Source organism: Trichechus manatus, unplaced genomic scaffold (genome assembly GCF_000243295.1).
Source record: "Trichechus manatus latirostris isolate Lorelei unplaced genomic scaffold, TriManLat1.0 scaffold00255, whole genome shotgun sequence".
Lineage (NCBI taxonomy): Eukaryota > Metazoa > Chordata > Mammalia > Sirenia > Trichechidae > Trichechus > Trichechus manatus.
Genome location: NW_004444191.1, coordinates 1,652,732 through 1,667,259, shown reverse-complemented (window position 1 = coordinate 1,667,259; position 14,528 = coordinate 1,652,732). Strand labels below are relative to the sequence as shown.

General features: G+C 56.4%; 1 protein-coding gene across 1 annotated transcript in view; it reads right to left on the bottom strand.

Moving 5' to 3' along the window:
- STEAP3 (STEAP3 metalloreductase) overlaps positions 1–9,289 on the bottom strand; it is a 35,030-nt gene extending 25,741 nt beyond the window's left edge. The window contains exons 1-2 of the mRNA XM_004389681.1: positions 8,798–9,289; positions 6,197–6,724 (exon numbers count right to left, since the gene is read on the bottom strand). Coding sequence (XP_004389738.1) covers positions 6,197–6,724; positions 8,798–9,289 — 1,020 coding nt within the window. The remainder of the gene's footprint in view (positions 1–6,196; positions 6,725–8,797) is intronic.
- Positions 9,290–14,528: the final 5,239 nt, after the last annotated feature.

Sequence of the window (14,528 nt, the reverse complement as noted above, 5' to 3'; positions counted from 1 at the left end):
GGAGTGTGCTGTCACAGTGTGGGGAGAGCAATTAAGGTCACATAACAATGTATGTATAAATTTTTGTATGAGAGACTAAAAATTCATTTAAACTACAACAATAAAAAAAATTAAAAAAAAAAAAGTTCATGAAAGAAGATTGAAAGAAACTGAGAAAATGCCATCCCTTGGGTACTATTCCTGCAGTTTGGAGAAAAAGATCAGCTCTGTTCTATTTTCGGGTGGGCTGGTGCTCTTTCCTTAAGCCACAAAAGGACCAGAAGTCAGGGGACCCAGCTTCTCGTCCTGACCACTTGTGACATGTGACTCCGGGCAACTCCGTCTCTGGAGCTTCAGCTTCTCCACCCAGGAGAGGTGGGCGAGGTCACGTCTAAACTCCTCCGGTCTTCCTTGTGTACCAGAACGGTGTGCAGCTGGTAGTCCTCTGCAGAGGGTGGAGAGGGTTCCCCCGAGCTGTGCCCAGAGAATTCTGACTCACACTGTTGCAAAATAAGCCGTCTCCTTGAGGCGAGCTGGTTGTTCTCCAAATATGTTTCATCAGTCACTCCTTTCTGTATTTTGGTAACCAGGCAGTTAACGTCACAAGTCAGAGTTCGGATGATTACACAGATACACCACGTTTGCTTGCAGAGTGTCTTGTGTTTTTCCTCTAATACCTCCCCTCCGGAGGGAGGCTGGGACGGGGTGCAGTGAGGTGGGCAAGGGGCACTGGAAGGTGAGGGACTTGCACGAGGATGTGGGGCCTGGCCACCTTCTGTGAGAGTCTTCCTGGACAACGCTCGGCTGCTAACCAAAAGGTTGGAGGTTCGAGTCCACCCAGAGGTACCTCAGAAGAAAGGCCTGGTGATCTACTTCTGAAAACTCAGCCACTGAAAACCCTAGGGAGCACAGTTCTACTCTGGCACCCATGGGGTGGCCAGGAGTCAGAGTTGACTCAATGCAACTGGTTTTTACTGGTGCGGGACAGCAGTGCTGGCTCAGCCCTGTGGTGCCGTTAACGGGAATCTAGATGACACAGTCATCCACTCCTCTAGGGTGGCGCTAACAAGACTGGCCGCCTTGGGACGGACGAGTGGTCATCAGTGAGAGGTAGAGGGCACGTTCTTGTGTGGATTTCCTTTCTCTTTAGGTTACAGGCTAGATGCGGAAGGACGGGGGCAGGAGGACTAGCATCAGCCCCTCACCCTGCCCCCTTGCAGGCTGTGGTTAGGAAGAGGGCAGTACCAACTGCCTGCCAGACCCAGGGAACTGCGGAGGCAGGATGTGGAAGGGGCAGCCTGCGGTGGTGGAGGAAACAGCTTTGCAGCCCCAGGGGCCTGGGTTCTGATGCTGATTCTACCACTGGGGGACAGTCATGAGACCTTGGCAGCCCCTTCCCCGGCCAACACATAACTGTCTCTCTCTTGCTGTTATCACAAGGATAAAAGGGTGATGTTCATAAAACGAGCAGCGGGTGACTGCCACTCCAAACCCACTGCCGTCGAGTCGATTCCGACTCATAGCGACCCTACAGGACAGAGCAGAACTGCCCCACAGGGTTTCCAAGGCTGTAATCTTTACGGAAGCAGACTGCCACATCTTTCTCCCGTGGAACGGCTGGTAGGTTCAAACTGCTGCCCTTTTGGTTAGCAGCTGAGTGTTTTAACCATGGCACCACCAGGCCTCCTGACTGGCACACAGTAGGTGCTTAATAAATGGCTGCAGATGTTGTTCTTAGAAGCAGCTGGGCATGGGGTGGAGTAGTTGGACTGGTTCTTACCCCCCGAGTGACAGTCAGCTCTGAGCAGGTTCAGTGCCCCTCCTAAGAGGTGCCTGGGGTTGGCTTCATGGGGGCGAATTTCATTACCAGTCACGCAACAGCCATGCACTGAAAATCTGTGTTGGGGACCAGGGGCCTCAAGATGTGCAAAACCCAGTCCCTGCCATCACGGAACGTGGCGTGGGATAGAGACTTGCAAATAAGTGACTGTGAATTGATGTGCAAGAAAAATGATAGAAGTGTGTACAAAATACACCTACTCCTCACTGACTATCTCGTTAGCCGACATTTTGCATTTACGACAACAGTAAAAAAATCCACTATCCGACTATTTGTGCATTAATAACGTACATCTGGCGGTAACAAACGCCAAGGTGCTGGGCAAGAGTAATGCTGGCTGTGATGGTTAAGGTTACATGCAAACTTGGCTAGGCCATGATTCTTAGTGGTCTGGCAGTTATGTAATGATGTAGTCATCCTCCATTTTGTGATCTGATGTGGTCATCCTCCATTTTCACATAATGCCAGTTTTCATATAACAACATGGTCTTTGGAACCTAACCGTGTCGATGAGAGAGGAGTGGGTGTACAGAAGATGACAGAGGTGAGTGGGGGAAAGAGGAACACAGGCAGGGGAAGCTTAACAGAGGCAGGGTTTTGAAGGAGAAATAGGAGTTTTCCAGGCTGTCAGGATGTCCCAGGGTGAGTATTGCAGGCCGAGGACAGCCTGGATAGAGAGCTCCACCAGTTCAGGGGACAGTATGCAACCCAAATGTGATGGGTCACAGGAGGCACAGGGGAGATGCAGCTGGGGAGAGTGTGGCTGTATTGTGAAGGCTCTTTCATCCTGAGGACGGGGAGGGTGTGCCTGTCTCTTTCCCCCCACTCAACTGTCATCTTCTGTACACCCACTCCTCACCCACCGACACGGTTAGGTTCCAAAGACCAAGCCGTTATGTGAAAATCGGCATTATGTGAAAATGGAGGATGACCACATCAGATCACAAAATGGAAAATGACTACATCATTATGTAACTGCCGAATTACATCATTACAGATGCCAGCTTCAGACAGTTCTCTCTGGCAGCTGTGCGCAGATCAGATTTGGGTTAGGGGAGAGGGAGACAGTGTGTGGGTTAAACCTTGTCTTTGATTTTGACCTTGAAATGTATTTCTAGGGAAGCACACAAGCAAATCAGAAAGTGCTACCTAAATATTGGTTCTTGTTGGCAACAATACTGCTTGTGAACATGGCCTCAGGGGTGTTCTCTTCAGCGGGGGGATACAGTTCTCCCTCCAATCTGGGGGCTCAGTGGGCCTGAGAAAACTCTTGGAAAAGGACTTCCTGTGTCCAGGCTAACAGGCTCTGTTCACCCAAAAGGCCCAGGTGAGTGGCCAGGGAGAGGGCCATGTGGTGAGGCAGCCAAGAGCAGGCTGGGAAAGCTGCTCATCAGACAGGAACTGCTGGAGGGGACACTGTTATGGGCCTGGGCATAGAACAGCCTCAGATGCCCAAGGTCTCAGAACCCAAGGGCGTGCTGACCTGCAGATATGTGGCTGCAAGCAGTTATCCAGCATCTGCGTGAACACCTCCAGGCTTGGGCTCACCACTTCCAGGCTGCTCTGGGTTAAGCGCCCACCTGTCTCTAACCGCCCCCCACCCTGTCACACACACGCCAGCCCTGGTTCTTCCCCTGGAACTCTGCAGAACAAGTTTAAGCCTCTGTGCGTGACAGGACTTTGGTGTCTCCAGCGAGTGATCCAGCCCTGCGGGAGGGACGGTTTTGCACGGCAACCCACTAGGGCCTGCATCTCTAAAAGGCTTTGGAACTCCGGGAGAATTAGCGTATCTGCACCCCTCTGTGCCCTGGTATTTACACCATGGCAAAATTGGGTTAACGTAATACCCAGGAGGGCAGAGGATTTAGAGGCAGGCAGCAGGAGGCTGGGTGCGGGGGAGGGAGCAGTGGTTTGCTTTGTTCTCTGGGAGGGAGGGGGATGTAGCCTTCTGCTCACCCTAGCTGCCAGTGGAGAGGGGCTTCCACACCTGGGACTCGGGCCGAGCCACCCAGACCTGCCCCATACTGTGCAGCAAACCCCGCTCCCAACATTTCCTGGGAAGCCACAGAGCCTCCTGCTGAGCGGGCTGGTTCTGTAGAAATGGGTAAGAAAATCTCATCAAAGAGCACCAAAAGCATTAGCACCAGGACAGACCTTGAGCCACACATCAGGGCCTGAGGACAAAAGCAGGGCCGGGATCTGCTCAAGGTCAAGGTCTTTCCGTTCACTCAGTAATGCCAAGGGCAAGACTCCCGGTCTGGCCTCCACGCCACCCTGTGCCAGCTGAGGCCAGGGCCAAGTCTGTAGGTGTGCGGTGAGTGAGTGAATGAATAACTTGAGGGGTGGGATAATTTACTCAGCTGTTGACGGGGATCTGTTTTACGGATATGAGCATGGATCTGGATGGAGCCCATCAGCTGGACCTGAATCCCAGCTCTGCCACTGACTGGCTGTGTGACTTTGGTCAAGTCCTAAGCTCTCTGTGCCCACTTTCTCATCTGGCAGAAGAAGACTGGACAGTAGCTGCTTAGAGGGCTGAGATGGGGGTTTAGGGAATGCACTGGCTGCGTGACACTGTTAGAAAAGTGTGTGGAGCACAGCAAACTCTTTATAAGGGTTGGAGACGATTATTTCTTCCTTGCTCTCATTTCTAGCTGGTGTCTTGCTTCTCTGCCTGAAGTCTGGGGCTCTTCTTTCGTCTTAGGATGTCTCAGCCCACAGATGCAATGATGCCGAGTGTCCATGGATGGGGGAGGACTAGGGCCTCTGAGAAGCTGTCACTGAGAAGCAAGCAGGGCTGAGGCCCGTGGTTCCCAGGCAGTGGCCTGGCCTCCCCTCCCTGTCCTTCTCCGAGGGGTGGCTGACCTCCACAGGGATGGCCTCTGGGGATGGCCCAGCTCCCCAGGGCTCCCTACATCCCAAGCAGGACCTGGAACTACAGGCCACCAGGGTGGAAGGAGGGCTGGATGAGAAGCATCTCATTGGTACCTGGCTAAAGGCTGCCGGCTGACTAGTGTCCAGGAATGGGAACCACGCCTGCATCAGCCCAGGGCTAGGAGCTGGAGATGGAATTCTTAGGTCTGGGGAAACCAAGACAGGCAGGGGTTCTTGCGGACCTCAGTTTGAGGACGAAGAAGCAGGCCCTGTGGGCTTGTAACACTAGGGTGGAGCATCAGAGGCCTGTGTCTGTGGGTGCAGGTGGCGGCCATGCCATCTCTGCTCCCACCCGCTCGCCTCAGGGCCCGCCCCACCCCAGGAGCCCTGCTGGCAAAGGAATACCATGTCGGTTTTCTAAATGAGTGATTAATCCCCTCCCCTAAGAAAACCTCACTCCTGCAGCCTCCCCCATCTCAGCGGAAGGCAACATCTTCCCAGGTGCTGAGGCCAAAGCCCCAGAGTCATCCTCGACCACTCCCCTCTCCCGCCCCGTGACACTGGCAATCCCGTGCACGCCTGCCTCGGTTTACTCCTTCCACGCCTTCCTGCCCCTTGGCCGCCCCCAGCCCACTCCAGGCCTCCACCGTGTCATCTGGATGCAGGAACAGCCTCCCAGCTGGTCTGCCTGCTTTGGCTTTTGACTCCCTCATCTGTCCTCGGGGCCCTGGTGGCGTAGTAGTTAAGAGCTCGGCTGCTAACCAAAAGACCAGCAGTTCGAATCCACCAGATGCTCCTTGGAAACCCTATGGGGCAGTTCTACTCTGTCCTAAAGGGTTGCTACGAGTTGGAATCGACTCACAGTAATGGGTTTGGTTTTTCGGTTTGTCTATCTTCAACCCGGCAGCCAGAGGGACCGGGTTACAGGTCAGATCGCCATTCTCCTACCGAAAACCCATTCTCGGCTCCCGGTGTCCCTCAGAGGCAAAGCCTTCAAGGCCCTCCCTGATTTGTTCTCCACTCCTTAGGCTTCGTCTCCTGCCCACCCTACCCCACGCCCCTGCTCACTCTGCTCCAGCCACACGGGCCTCTCTGCTGGTCCTCAGACGCCAGGCACACCCCTACCCCAGGGCCTTTGCACCTGCCGCTGCTCTGGCATGTAACACTCCTCCCCCTGCTGGCCACAGGGCCCAGTCTCCCTTCCTTTGCGTCTTTGCTCGGATATCACTTACTTAGCAAGGCCTCGCTGTGCCATCCCTTAGGGCTGCACCCTTCCCGCTGCCGCTCTCTAAATACCCTCGGTAAGGGGCTTCCTTTCTCTTATTCAAAGTCTCCCCCAGTAGGCTGGGCCCGCGGGGGCGGGGCCTCGTGCCTGATTTGTCCACTGACCCGGGCCCTGACCAATCAGAACAGAGCCGGCACGCAGCCATGGAGCCGCGGACCTATGGGCACCCAGTGCAGAGCCGGTGCACGTGCTGACGGGAGGGGGCGCCCGCGGGCTACCTGCTCGACCGCCAGGTTGACCAGGTCGTAGCGGTAGGCGCGGCGCAGCGGCAGGCAGAAGCTGTAGAGCGCGTGCAGCGCTGCGCAGAAGAAGCTCAGCAGGCCGATCTGCTTGCGGTGCTGCAGCCAGTGGTCCAGCCAGTCGGGGAAGCGCAGGTACTTGGTGCCGCGCCACAGCTGCAGGGCGGCCGCCAGCACGCCGGGCAGGTACACCAGCGACAGCAGCACGTAGGCCACGCAGGGCAGCGTGGTGTTGACCACGGACACCGGGAGCTTGTAGAACTTGCTCTTGCCCTCCTGCACGTAGGGCTGCAGGACGTCCCGCACGAAGTTGTAGATGTAGAAGCAGATGAAGAGCCCCAGGGCCAGCAGGGTGGGGACCTTCCAGCCAGGCAGGAGGCGCAGCGGCATGGCCTCCACCTCCCGCGCAGACACCAGGGACCCCATGTCCACCGGCGAGAAGCCCATGGCGAGCACCAGCTCCGAGACGGTGCGCTTGGCTTCCAGCTGATTACTGCAGATGGGCACCTGTGGGGACAGGGACGGGATGTCCATCAGACGGGGTCACAGGCCACATCTCGTCCACGGCTGAGGGCACTGCGCGAGGCCCCGAGGGGCAGGGGAGTTGGGAGGTGACGGCAACTCTGACTGCCCGGCCAGGGGTCAGGCCATGAGGATGAGCCCCGGTGGCCGCCCAGCCCGTGCCCAGCACGCCCAGAACTGCCCACTGCTCAAGGAGAGCCATCAGGGCTGATGGACATCAACTGCCGCACGCAAAGCGCCCCTGGAAGCGGAGCCCACGGGGGGCCCTTGGCACAGGTGCGTCGGGACTAGGGCCCGTCCTGGGGGTCGCTCAGCAGTCGGGCTTTTTATTTTTATTGTGGTAAAAATATACGTAACAAAACGGTTGCCCATGTACCATTTTTTACACGTTCAGTGCAGTGACTTTCATTACGTTCATCACGAGCAGCCATCACCACTGTCCTTTCCAAATGAGTCTACGACCGTTAAGGGACAGTCAGGGCCAGCAACAGGGTTTGCACATGGCCCAGAATGTGCAGCTGGGGCTGCAGCTCCACCCCTCAGTCCAGATGGGTCCCCTTCGGCAATGTCCTCGGCCCCCTAGGGCCCTGAGCCCACACGCAAGGCCCTCCACGAGCGGGCCCAGTCTGCTTTCCCAGCCCCGTAGCCCATGGTAGGCTGACCAGTGTCCTCGGGCCCAGCCTGCTTTCCCAGGCCCACAGCCCACTGCAGGCTGACCACTGTCCTCGGGCCCAGCCAGCCTTCCCAGCCCCATAGCCCACTGCAGGCTGACTGGTGTCCTCGGGCCCAGTCTGCCTTCCCAGCCCCGTAGCCCACTACAAGCTGACTGGTGTCCTCGGGCCCAGCCTGCCTTCCCAGCCCCGTAGCCCACTGCAGGCTGACCGGTGTCCTCGGGCCCAGTCTGCCCTCCCAGCCCCGTAGCCCACTGCAGGATCACCGGTGTCCTCAGATCTTTGAACGCTGACCTTATTGATGCTACTGTAGTCATTCCTGGCCTGCCAAAATTAACTTGAGCACCTACTATGTGCCAGGCTTCACATACACAACCCCTCAGGCTCACAGCACTCCTGCCAGGTATGTACTATTACCCCCATTTTTCAGATGAGGAAACTGAGGTCTGGGAGCCTCATTTCTTACATCTGTGCCTTTGCCAGGTTGTCCCCTCAGCCTGGGATGCCTTCCCTCCTCCCTGTGCCTCTCCACATCAGGTGGGCCCAGCTCAAGGCCACCACAAAGTCTTCTCTAGCCAGCCCACTCACCCTGTTCCCTCCAGGCCCTGTCACCAACGCATTGCCCACCGCTCCCTGGCCTGTCCACACACAGCTGTCCCGTGACACTTCCTGCATGCAGGGGTGGCTGGGCTTCCTGGACCTTCCAACAGAGCCTGGCACAGAGCTGGGCAGAGAGGAGGGCACCTGGGCTTGACTCCTTGGTGGAAGTTCTTACAGATGTGTGGGGTCTGGCAGTCTTCCTCCAGCAAAATGCAGGTGGCCTCTTGGCATTAAAAACTACCCTGTCTTGGTAAGAGTTTCTCCTGCCAAGAAATCCACATGGCCCTGGCTGTTCTGGGGAGATCCTGGGCAGCCACCTCCACCCCCAGGAAAACCTTCTGCTGACTGTTCTCAGAAATCCACTTGGTTCCTGGAAGCCCTTGGAATAAATGAGACAGACTGGGACACACTTGCCTCCCTTTGGGCCTTGTACCCAAGGGTGTCACTTTCTTCTTTTTGAGTCCAATTCTAAAAGCAAAATCCCTCTCCTTGAGTCCAAATGGCAACAAGAAAGCCACCAACCTTTTCCTCCTTGCCCCTGAGGGCACCCAGTTATCACAGGAGAAACAGCATGGATTTCAGATTCCTATGAACTGGGTTCAGGTCCTGACTCACCTGTTGTGGGACTCTGAGTAAGGTCACTGACATCTCTGAGCCTTCATTCTCTCCTTTTTAAGATGGAGCCAGGCAGTGTTGTGATAAGAACACAAGGAGCCAGGCACTGAAGGCAGGGAAAATTAGCCGTTTATATTTATTGTAATGATGGTTCTCATTCCCCAGAACCTACCTGCCTGTTCCCATCCCTCGGGCCGGCCTGCAGGGTCCAGGCGGAGATGACATTGAAGGCCTTGACGACCGTGCAGGTGGGGAAGAGGGAGGCCAGGTACTCGGCGTTGGACTGCTGGTGCTGCCGGTGCTCCTGCTCTGTGGGGTTGCTCACGTCCACCAGGATCTTGCCAGCTAACTGGTCGCTGAGAACGCACAGCGAGGAGTAATACTCCCGGAACACAGCCACGAAGATGATCTCAGCGGAGCTCACCGCCTCCGCCTGGAAAGTCACGTGGACTGTGGAGGGGAACAGCCCGGCCGTGCGTTTGGGGTTGCGGCTCCCCACCACCACGCTGAAGCCGGAGGCCACTAGGCGTGTGGCCAGGGAGCGGGCAAAGTCCCCGCTGCCCAGGATGCCCACTCTGGGGGCCTCCGGGGGCGCTTCAGTCAGGCCGCTGTTGCTGTCCGGCAGGTGGTGGCTGATCAGCGGCTTGTCCATGTCTCCTGACATCACAGTAGCTGGAGAAGAAGGCAGGAACCTGGTCAGTGGAGGGCTCCAGATCCCCTCCCGCGCTCCCTCCTCTTGTCCATTTTAATTATGGTCAGATATTCACCCCACAGGCATTCGCTGTATGCCTACCATGGCCAGCCCAGAGGGACAGACTGAGCAGGGCGCACAGACTCAGGAGGAAGAGGGAGAAGGACCTGTCTCTGCCTTCCACCCTCGTCCTTCCTGCTGAGTTACTTCCTCAAGGTGAATCCCCAGGAGTGAGAACACTAGGAAAAGGGTGTGACATTTCCCTGACCAATGCTATGCAGGGCCATACTGCTTTCCAAAGGATTCTGTGATGGACAGGGGTGCCAGCCAGGGGTGATCACTAATCCCCAACCTGACCTTCCCTGGTATTATCATAACATTAAAAATAGATACGCAATATAAATGGTCCCTGGGTGGCACAAGGGATTTGCACTTGACTACTAACCTAAAGGTTGGCGGTGTGAACCCTCCCAGAGGCACCACCGAAGAAAGCCCTGGTGATCTGCTCCCATAAAGATTACAGCCAAGATAACCCTATGAGCAGTTCTACTCTGTAACACACAGGGTCGCAATGGGTCAGAATCGACTCGACAGAAACAGGTTTGGTTTTTGTTAATATAATATAAAGGGCCGACTACAGAGGCAAGGTTATTATAATTTGCATTCTTTGATTAGCAGGAAGGACAGACAGGCTCTTGTTCATGTTGACAGCCTGCATTTCAGAATGGTACCTCGGCCTCTCTCCCTTAAGCAGATGAGCGTCTTGAAGGCAAGGGCCTCATCTCACTGGACTCCGAACCTCGCTGTTTGGCACGGGGCCTGGCACAGAGCTGGCGCTCCATGTTTGTTGAATGACTGAATGAACTGAAATGCTGCATCCAACTTTCTGTGGGGAGAGCTGGGGTGAACTGTCCCAGTGAACAGGGGACCGGGATGGGCTGGGTGCCCTGGAGTCTCCGTTGCTAAGTCCTAGGCCTGAGTGGGCACAGAGAGCACTCTGGACTTGGGGCAGGTGTCTGCAGTCAACTTGGATGGGAAAAAATATATTTTAATTCCATCACTCTTTAAGTGAAATTTGCTGTTTCCTTCAGGTATGACGGTGAGCAACAAATAAGATACTATCGGCAGGAGCTGTGAGTGCGTCACCGATGATCATGTCATACCGCAAATGTAATTGTGAAAGAGTTCTCCAAATATTATTTAAACTCATTCCTAATTTAAAGTTATGGTTGATATTAGACTTGCCACCAGATTTTGTTATTTCATGAACACACATTATCACTACAGCACATCTTTTAAAACATAGTAACTGTGTTTCAACATCATTGGTCTCCTTTGTGCCCTGAGTCATTTTGTGTGATGCATTTAAGAGCGTCGTTCTGAGCACAAGTCCACAGGCCTCACCAACCTATGGGTCCCCAGGGGTCCTGAGCACAGAGGGGTTAAGGACCGCCGTCCCCAACCAGCGCAGCATGCGCGGGGTCTGCCTCTCCCGCCTTCCACGGCTGTCCTCCAGACGTTCTCAACACGGGGTGATGTGTGGGGGGTACACTCTAATGCAGAGGGCAGGAGAAGACCAGGAGGCCACCGCCATGGCTGTGCCACAAACCAGATGTTTGTCCCTGGACAAGTCAGCATGCCTGTTGGGGCCTCAGAGTCCACCTCTGTAAAATGGAGCTCATGATCTGTGCTCGGAGACAACAATCATGCAATCTCAAAGGGTGTTTAAAAACGCTGACATTTTACAAGGCAGCAGCAGCTCCAATGGATGGGGTGCTGAGGCAGGGGTGGTTCCGCGGCAGAATTCTGGCCTTCCACGTGGGAGACCGGGGTTCAGTTCCCGGCCAAGGCACCTCATGTACAGCCACCACCTGTCAGTGGAGGCTCCAGACTAGGAAGTCAGGCACAGTGATCTACTTCTAAAAGTCGGCCAAGGAAAACCCTATGGGTCATAACGGTCTCATCCACCACCTATCATGGGGATGGCGCAGGACCAGGCGGCATTTTGTTCTGCTGTGCACGGGGACGCCATGAGTTGAGGGCCAAGTGACAGCAGCTAACAACACTGAGTGCCAGATGCTGCTCTGAGCCCTTCGCACCAGTGAGTGTCATCTAACCCTCACAATAAGCCTGGGAAGCAGGTACTATTATTATACCCAATTTAATGACAAGGAGACTGAGGCTCAGAGAGTTAACGTGCTGAAGGCGGCACAGACGGGAAGTGAGGAAAGGCAAGCACGGAACACAGGCCTTTCTGCCTCTGCACCTGTGCTTTTGTTGTTCTCAGGCACCGTCGAGTTGGCTCCGACGCACAGTGACCGTACGTACAACACTGCCCGGTCCTGTGCCATGCTCACAATCGCTGTTATGCTTGAGCCCACTGTTGCAGCCACTGTGTCAATCCATTTCGTTGAGGGTCTTCTTCTTTGTCGCTGACCCTCTACTTTATGAAGCATGATGTCCTTCTCCAGGGACTGGTCCCTCCTGATAACACGTCCACAGTACGTTTCTGTCCCACCCCACACAGTGCAGGCAATCCCCTTAACCTCCTGCTTGTCTTTAAAGTGGTTTCGAAGCACCTCCCTGTCTGTCTCACAGGACTCCAGAGACTGGCCGAGCTGGACTGCTGTGGCCCATTCCTGTGGGGACCGCAGAGTCCACTGTCAGGGAGGCCACATCTGCAGTCAGACGCCAGCCAGGACCCGCGACCTGCTTGTGCCCGGAGAGCGCCTCCCCCAACAAGGGAAGAGGCCATCTTCTGCTTGGTTCTGCATCTCCCCTGGGTCGTCATGAGCTACCCTCTGGGGTTCCAGGTGGCCTCCTGACCCACCCCGAGTGCAGGCTGGGAGCCGTGTATCCATACAGGGACGGGCTACACTGGGCACCCTTCCTAACGCTGTCCTGGGACCAGGCTGCCGGGTCCAATCCTGACGCTGCCACTCGCTAAGCTGCGTGACCTCTGGCCTGTCCGTCCCCAGCTCTGAAATGGGCTTGCTACGGAGTAAATGAGCTGATGTCGTAAAACATGTGGAACGGTGCTCAGCACAAAACAGGCGCTCGGTGAGCGCTACTCAGTGGGGGCCAGCAGGGGCAGGGGCGAGGCTGAGGAAGGTATGCAGAAGACCCTGCCAGCACGGGGCCTGGGGGCAGGTCAAGAGGAGAATCGGGAGAAGGCCTCTGCAGGTGACCTCTGGGCTCCCCAGGCTGGAATTGGTGATCTGGCCAGGGTGAACGTAGATCCCTCCCCAGGGACCCAGCGACCCCTGTGGTTGGAGCCTGAGGATCAAGGCTCCCTGTGGGGTCAGTCGAGGCTGTGAAATACAGCAGGCCTTTCCCAGCCACTGCCCCACCACCTGGAGGCCCAGACCTGGGGTAAGTTTTACCCTTACGGGCAGGGAGACTAACCTCCCTCCACTGAGGCCCCTGGATTGTCTTTTCCACATTTGCTAGCAATTTGGAAGATCCCAAGTAGATCCCTGTTGGAAAGAAGCCTCTCCTCTCTCCCTCCCATCTCCTGAGTAAGCTACAGAGTGTAAAGATAAGTGGACACAGTCCCTTCTCCAGGATGCTGTACAATCTAGTGGGCAGGAGAGGTGGATAAGTCTGCCAGTGACTCAACAAACACAGAGCAGCAAGGGACGGGGCCCAGGACAGGGGCAGACACTGTTTCTGAGGGGGAAGCCAGGCGGGCTTCATGGCAGACACGGCATTTGATGGTCCTTGAAGAACCCCAAATGGTGTTTACAGCTTCAGAAATAAACCGAACCAGCCAAAAGGGGAAAAAGGCGGCCGGAGCCGGATTTCGAGTGCTATCTGTGCTTGGCCAGGCTAGAATCCCGAGGTGGGAAGAGGTTACTGGGGGCTCGCTCTTGAGAACCTGGCTCAGTAGTTGCTCATTTTCGTGGAGCTGAGGAGGCCTCTGCAGCGGAGGAAGGTGTGCGGCAGGGACTCAGGGACCGGGGGTTGGTGCCAGCTCTGCCCTGGAACGGCGCTGTGAGGCTGGAGCACCTCTGGCATCCTCTGGGTGGTGGTCTCTCTGACTGGGCCCCTCTCAGCCCCGACCGGCTAGCCATCATTAAAAGTCTCAGGTTTATGGCTCCAACGGGGCCTCCCTTTCAGCCTCAGGATGGATGGAAATACACATAAAACACCTCGGAAGACTCCTTGCCACCTAAACGCAGCCCTTGGCACAGCAAAAGGCGAGGTGTGGTATGTCCCCCTGCGAGGCCTCCCAGCCCAGTGGCGGCCTCCTCTGCGGTCCTGCTGCCATGACACTGCCGCGTGGGCCGGGGGAGGCGGCCGCGTGGGCCGGGGGAGGCGGCCGCGGGGGCCAGGGGTGGAGAGGGGAGGCGGCCATGTGGGCCAGGGGAGGCGGCCATGTGGGCCAGGGGAGGGCGGCCGCGTGGGTCGGGGGAGGCAGCCCAGAGGGCTCTGGACTGGCTGTGGGTTCAAATCACAGCCACACCTGCCATTACTAGCTGGGGGACTTTGGGGAAGTTGCTTAACTTCTCTGTGCCTTAGTCTCCTCGCCTTTACAATGAGGACCTCTCTCTAAGGGCTGTCGTGAGGGGTAAACGAAGTAATACGTGTAAGAGCTCCGAGTGGTGTTTTCCGACGGGTGTGCACGTGTGTGTGTGTGCACGCGTGTGTAAACACACCATCCTATCGCGTTCCTAAGGGCAGTGACCACGTCTCAGAGTTCTCACTGTCCTCCAGCGCCGGTGGGGAGGGAAGAGGACAGGTGCTCGTGTCCTGCTGCTGTGGCGGAGCCCTGGCTCGCTGGCAGTTCTGTTTACAGACTTGGGGTGAAGGAGTAAGGAGGAGGAAGGGATGAAGTCACAGGCTCAGTGGGGCCAAGACCTCAGTCTGCACTCAGGCTGCCTGCCTCCTCCTTCAACGTTGCCCACAGCAGCAACTACAAAATGGCACTGACTTCAGAGTTTTTGGCATGCAGGAGCTGGCCCGAGGCACAGGTCCCAGCCCCCGTCTCTGCCCAGGCTCCCAATGTGCTACCACTTCCTGACGGGGCTGCGACCCAGCCTGGGCTTTCGGCGGGGAGCCACGTTGGGCCCAAGGCCTGCCTGCCCATTCTCCTGCCCACTGGTAGCAGAAGTCACGGGGGGGGACGGCCCCACAGGCTGCTCTGCACGGGCGGCCGACCATCCTTCAGACACAGAGGGGCCAAGGCAGGCCACGCGGCCACGGAGGGTGG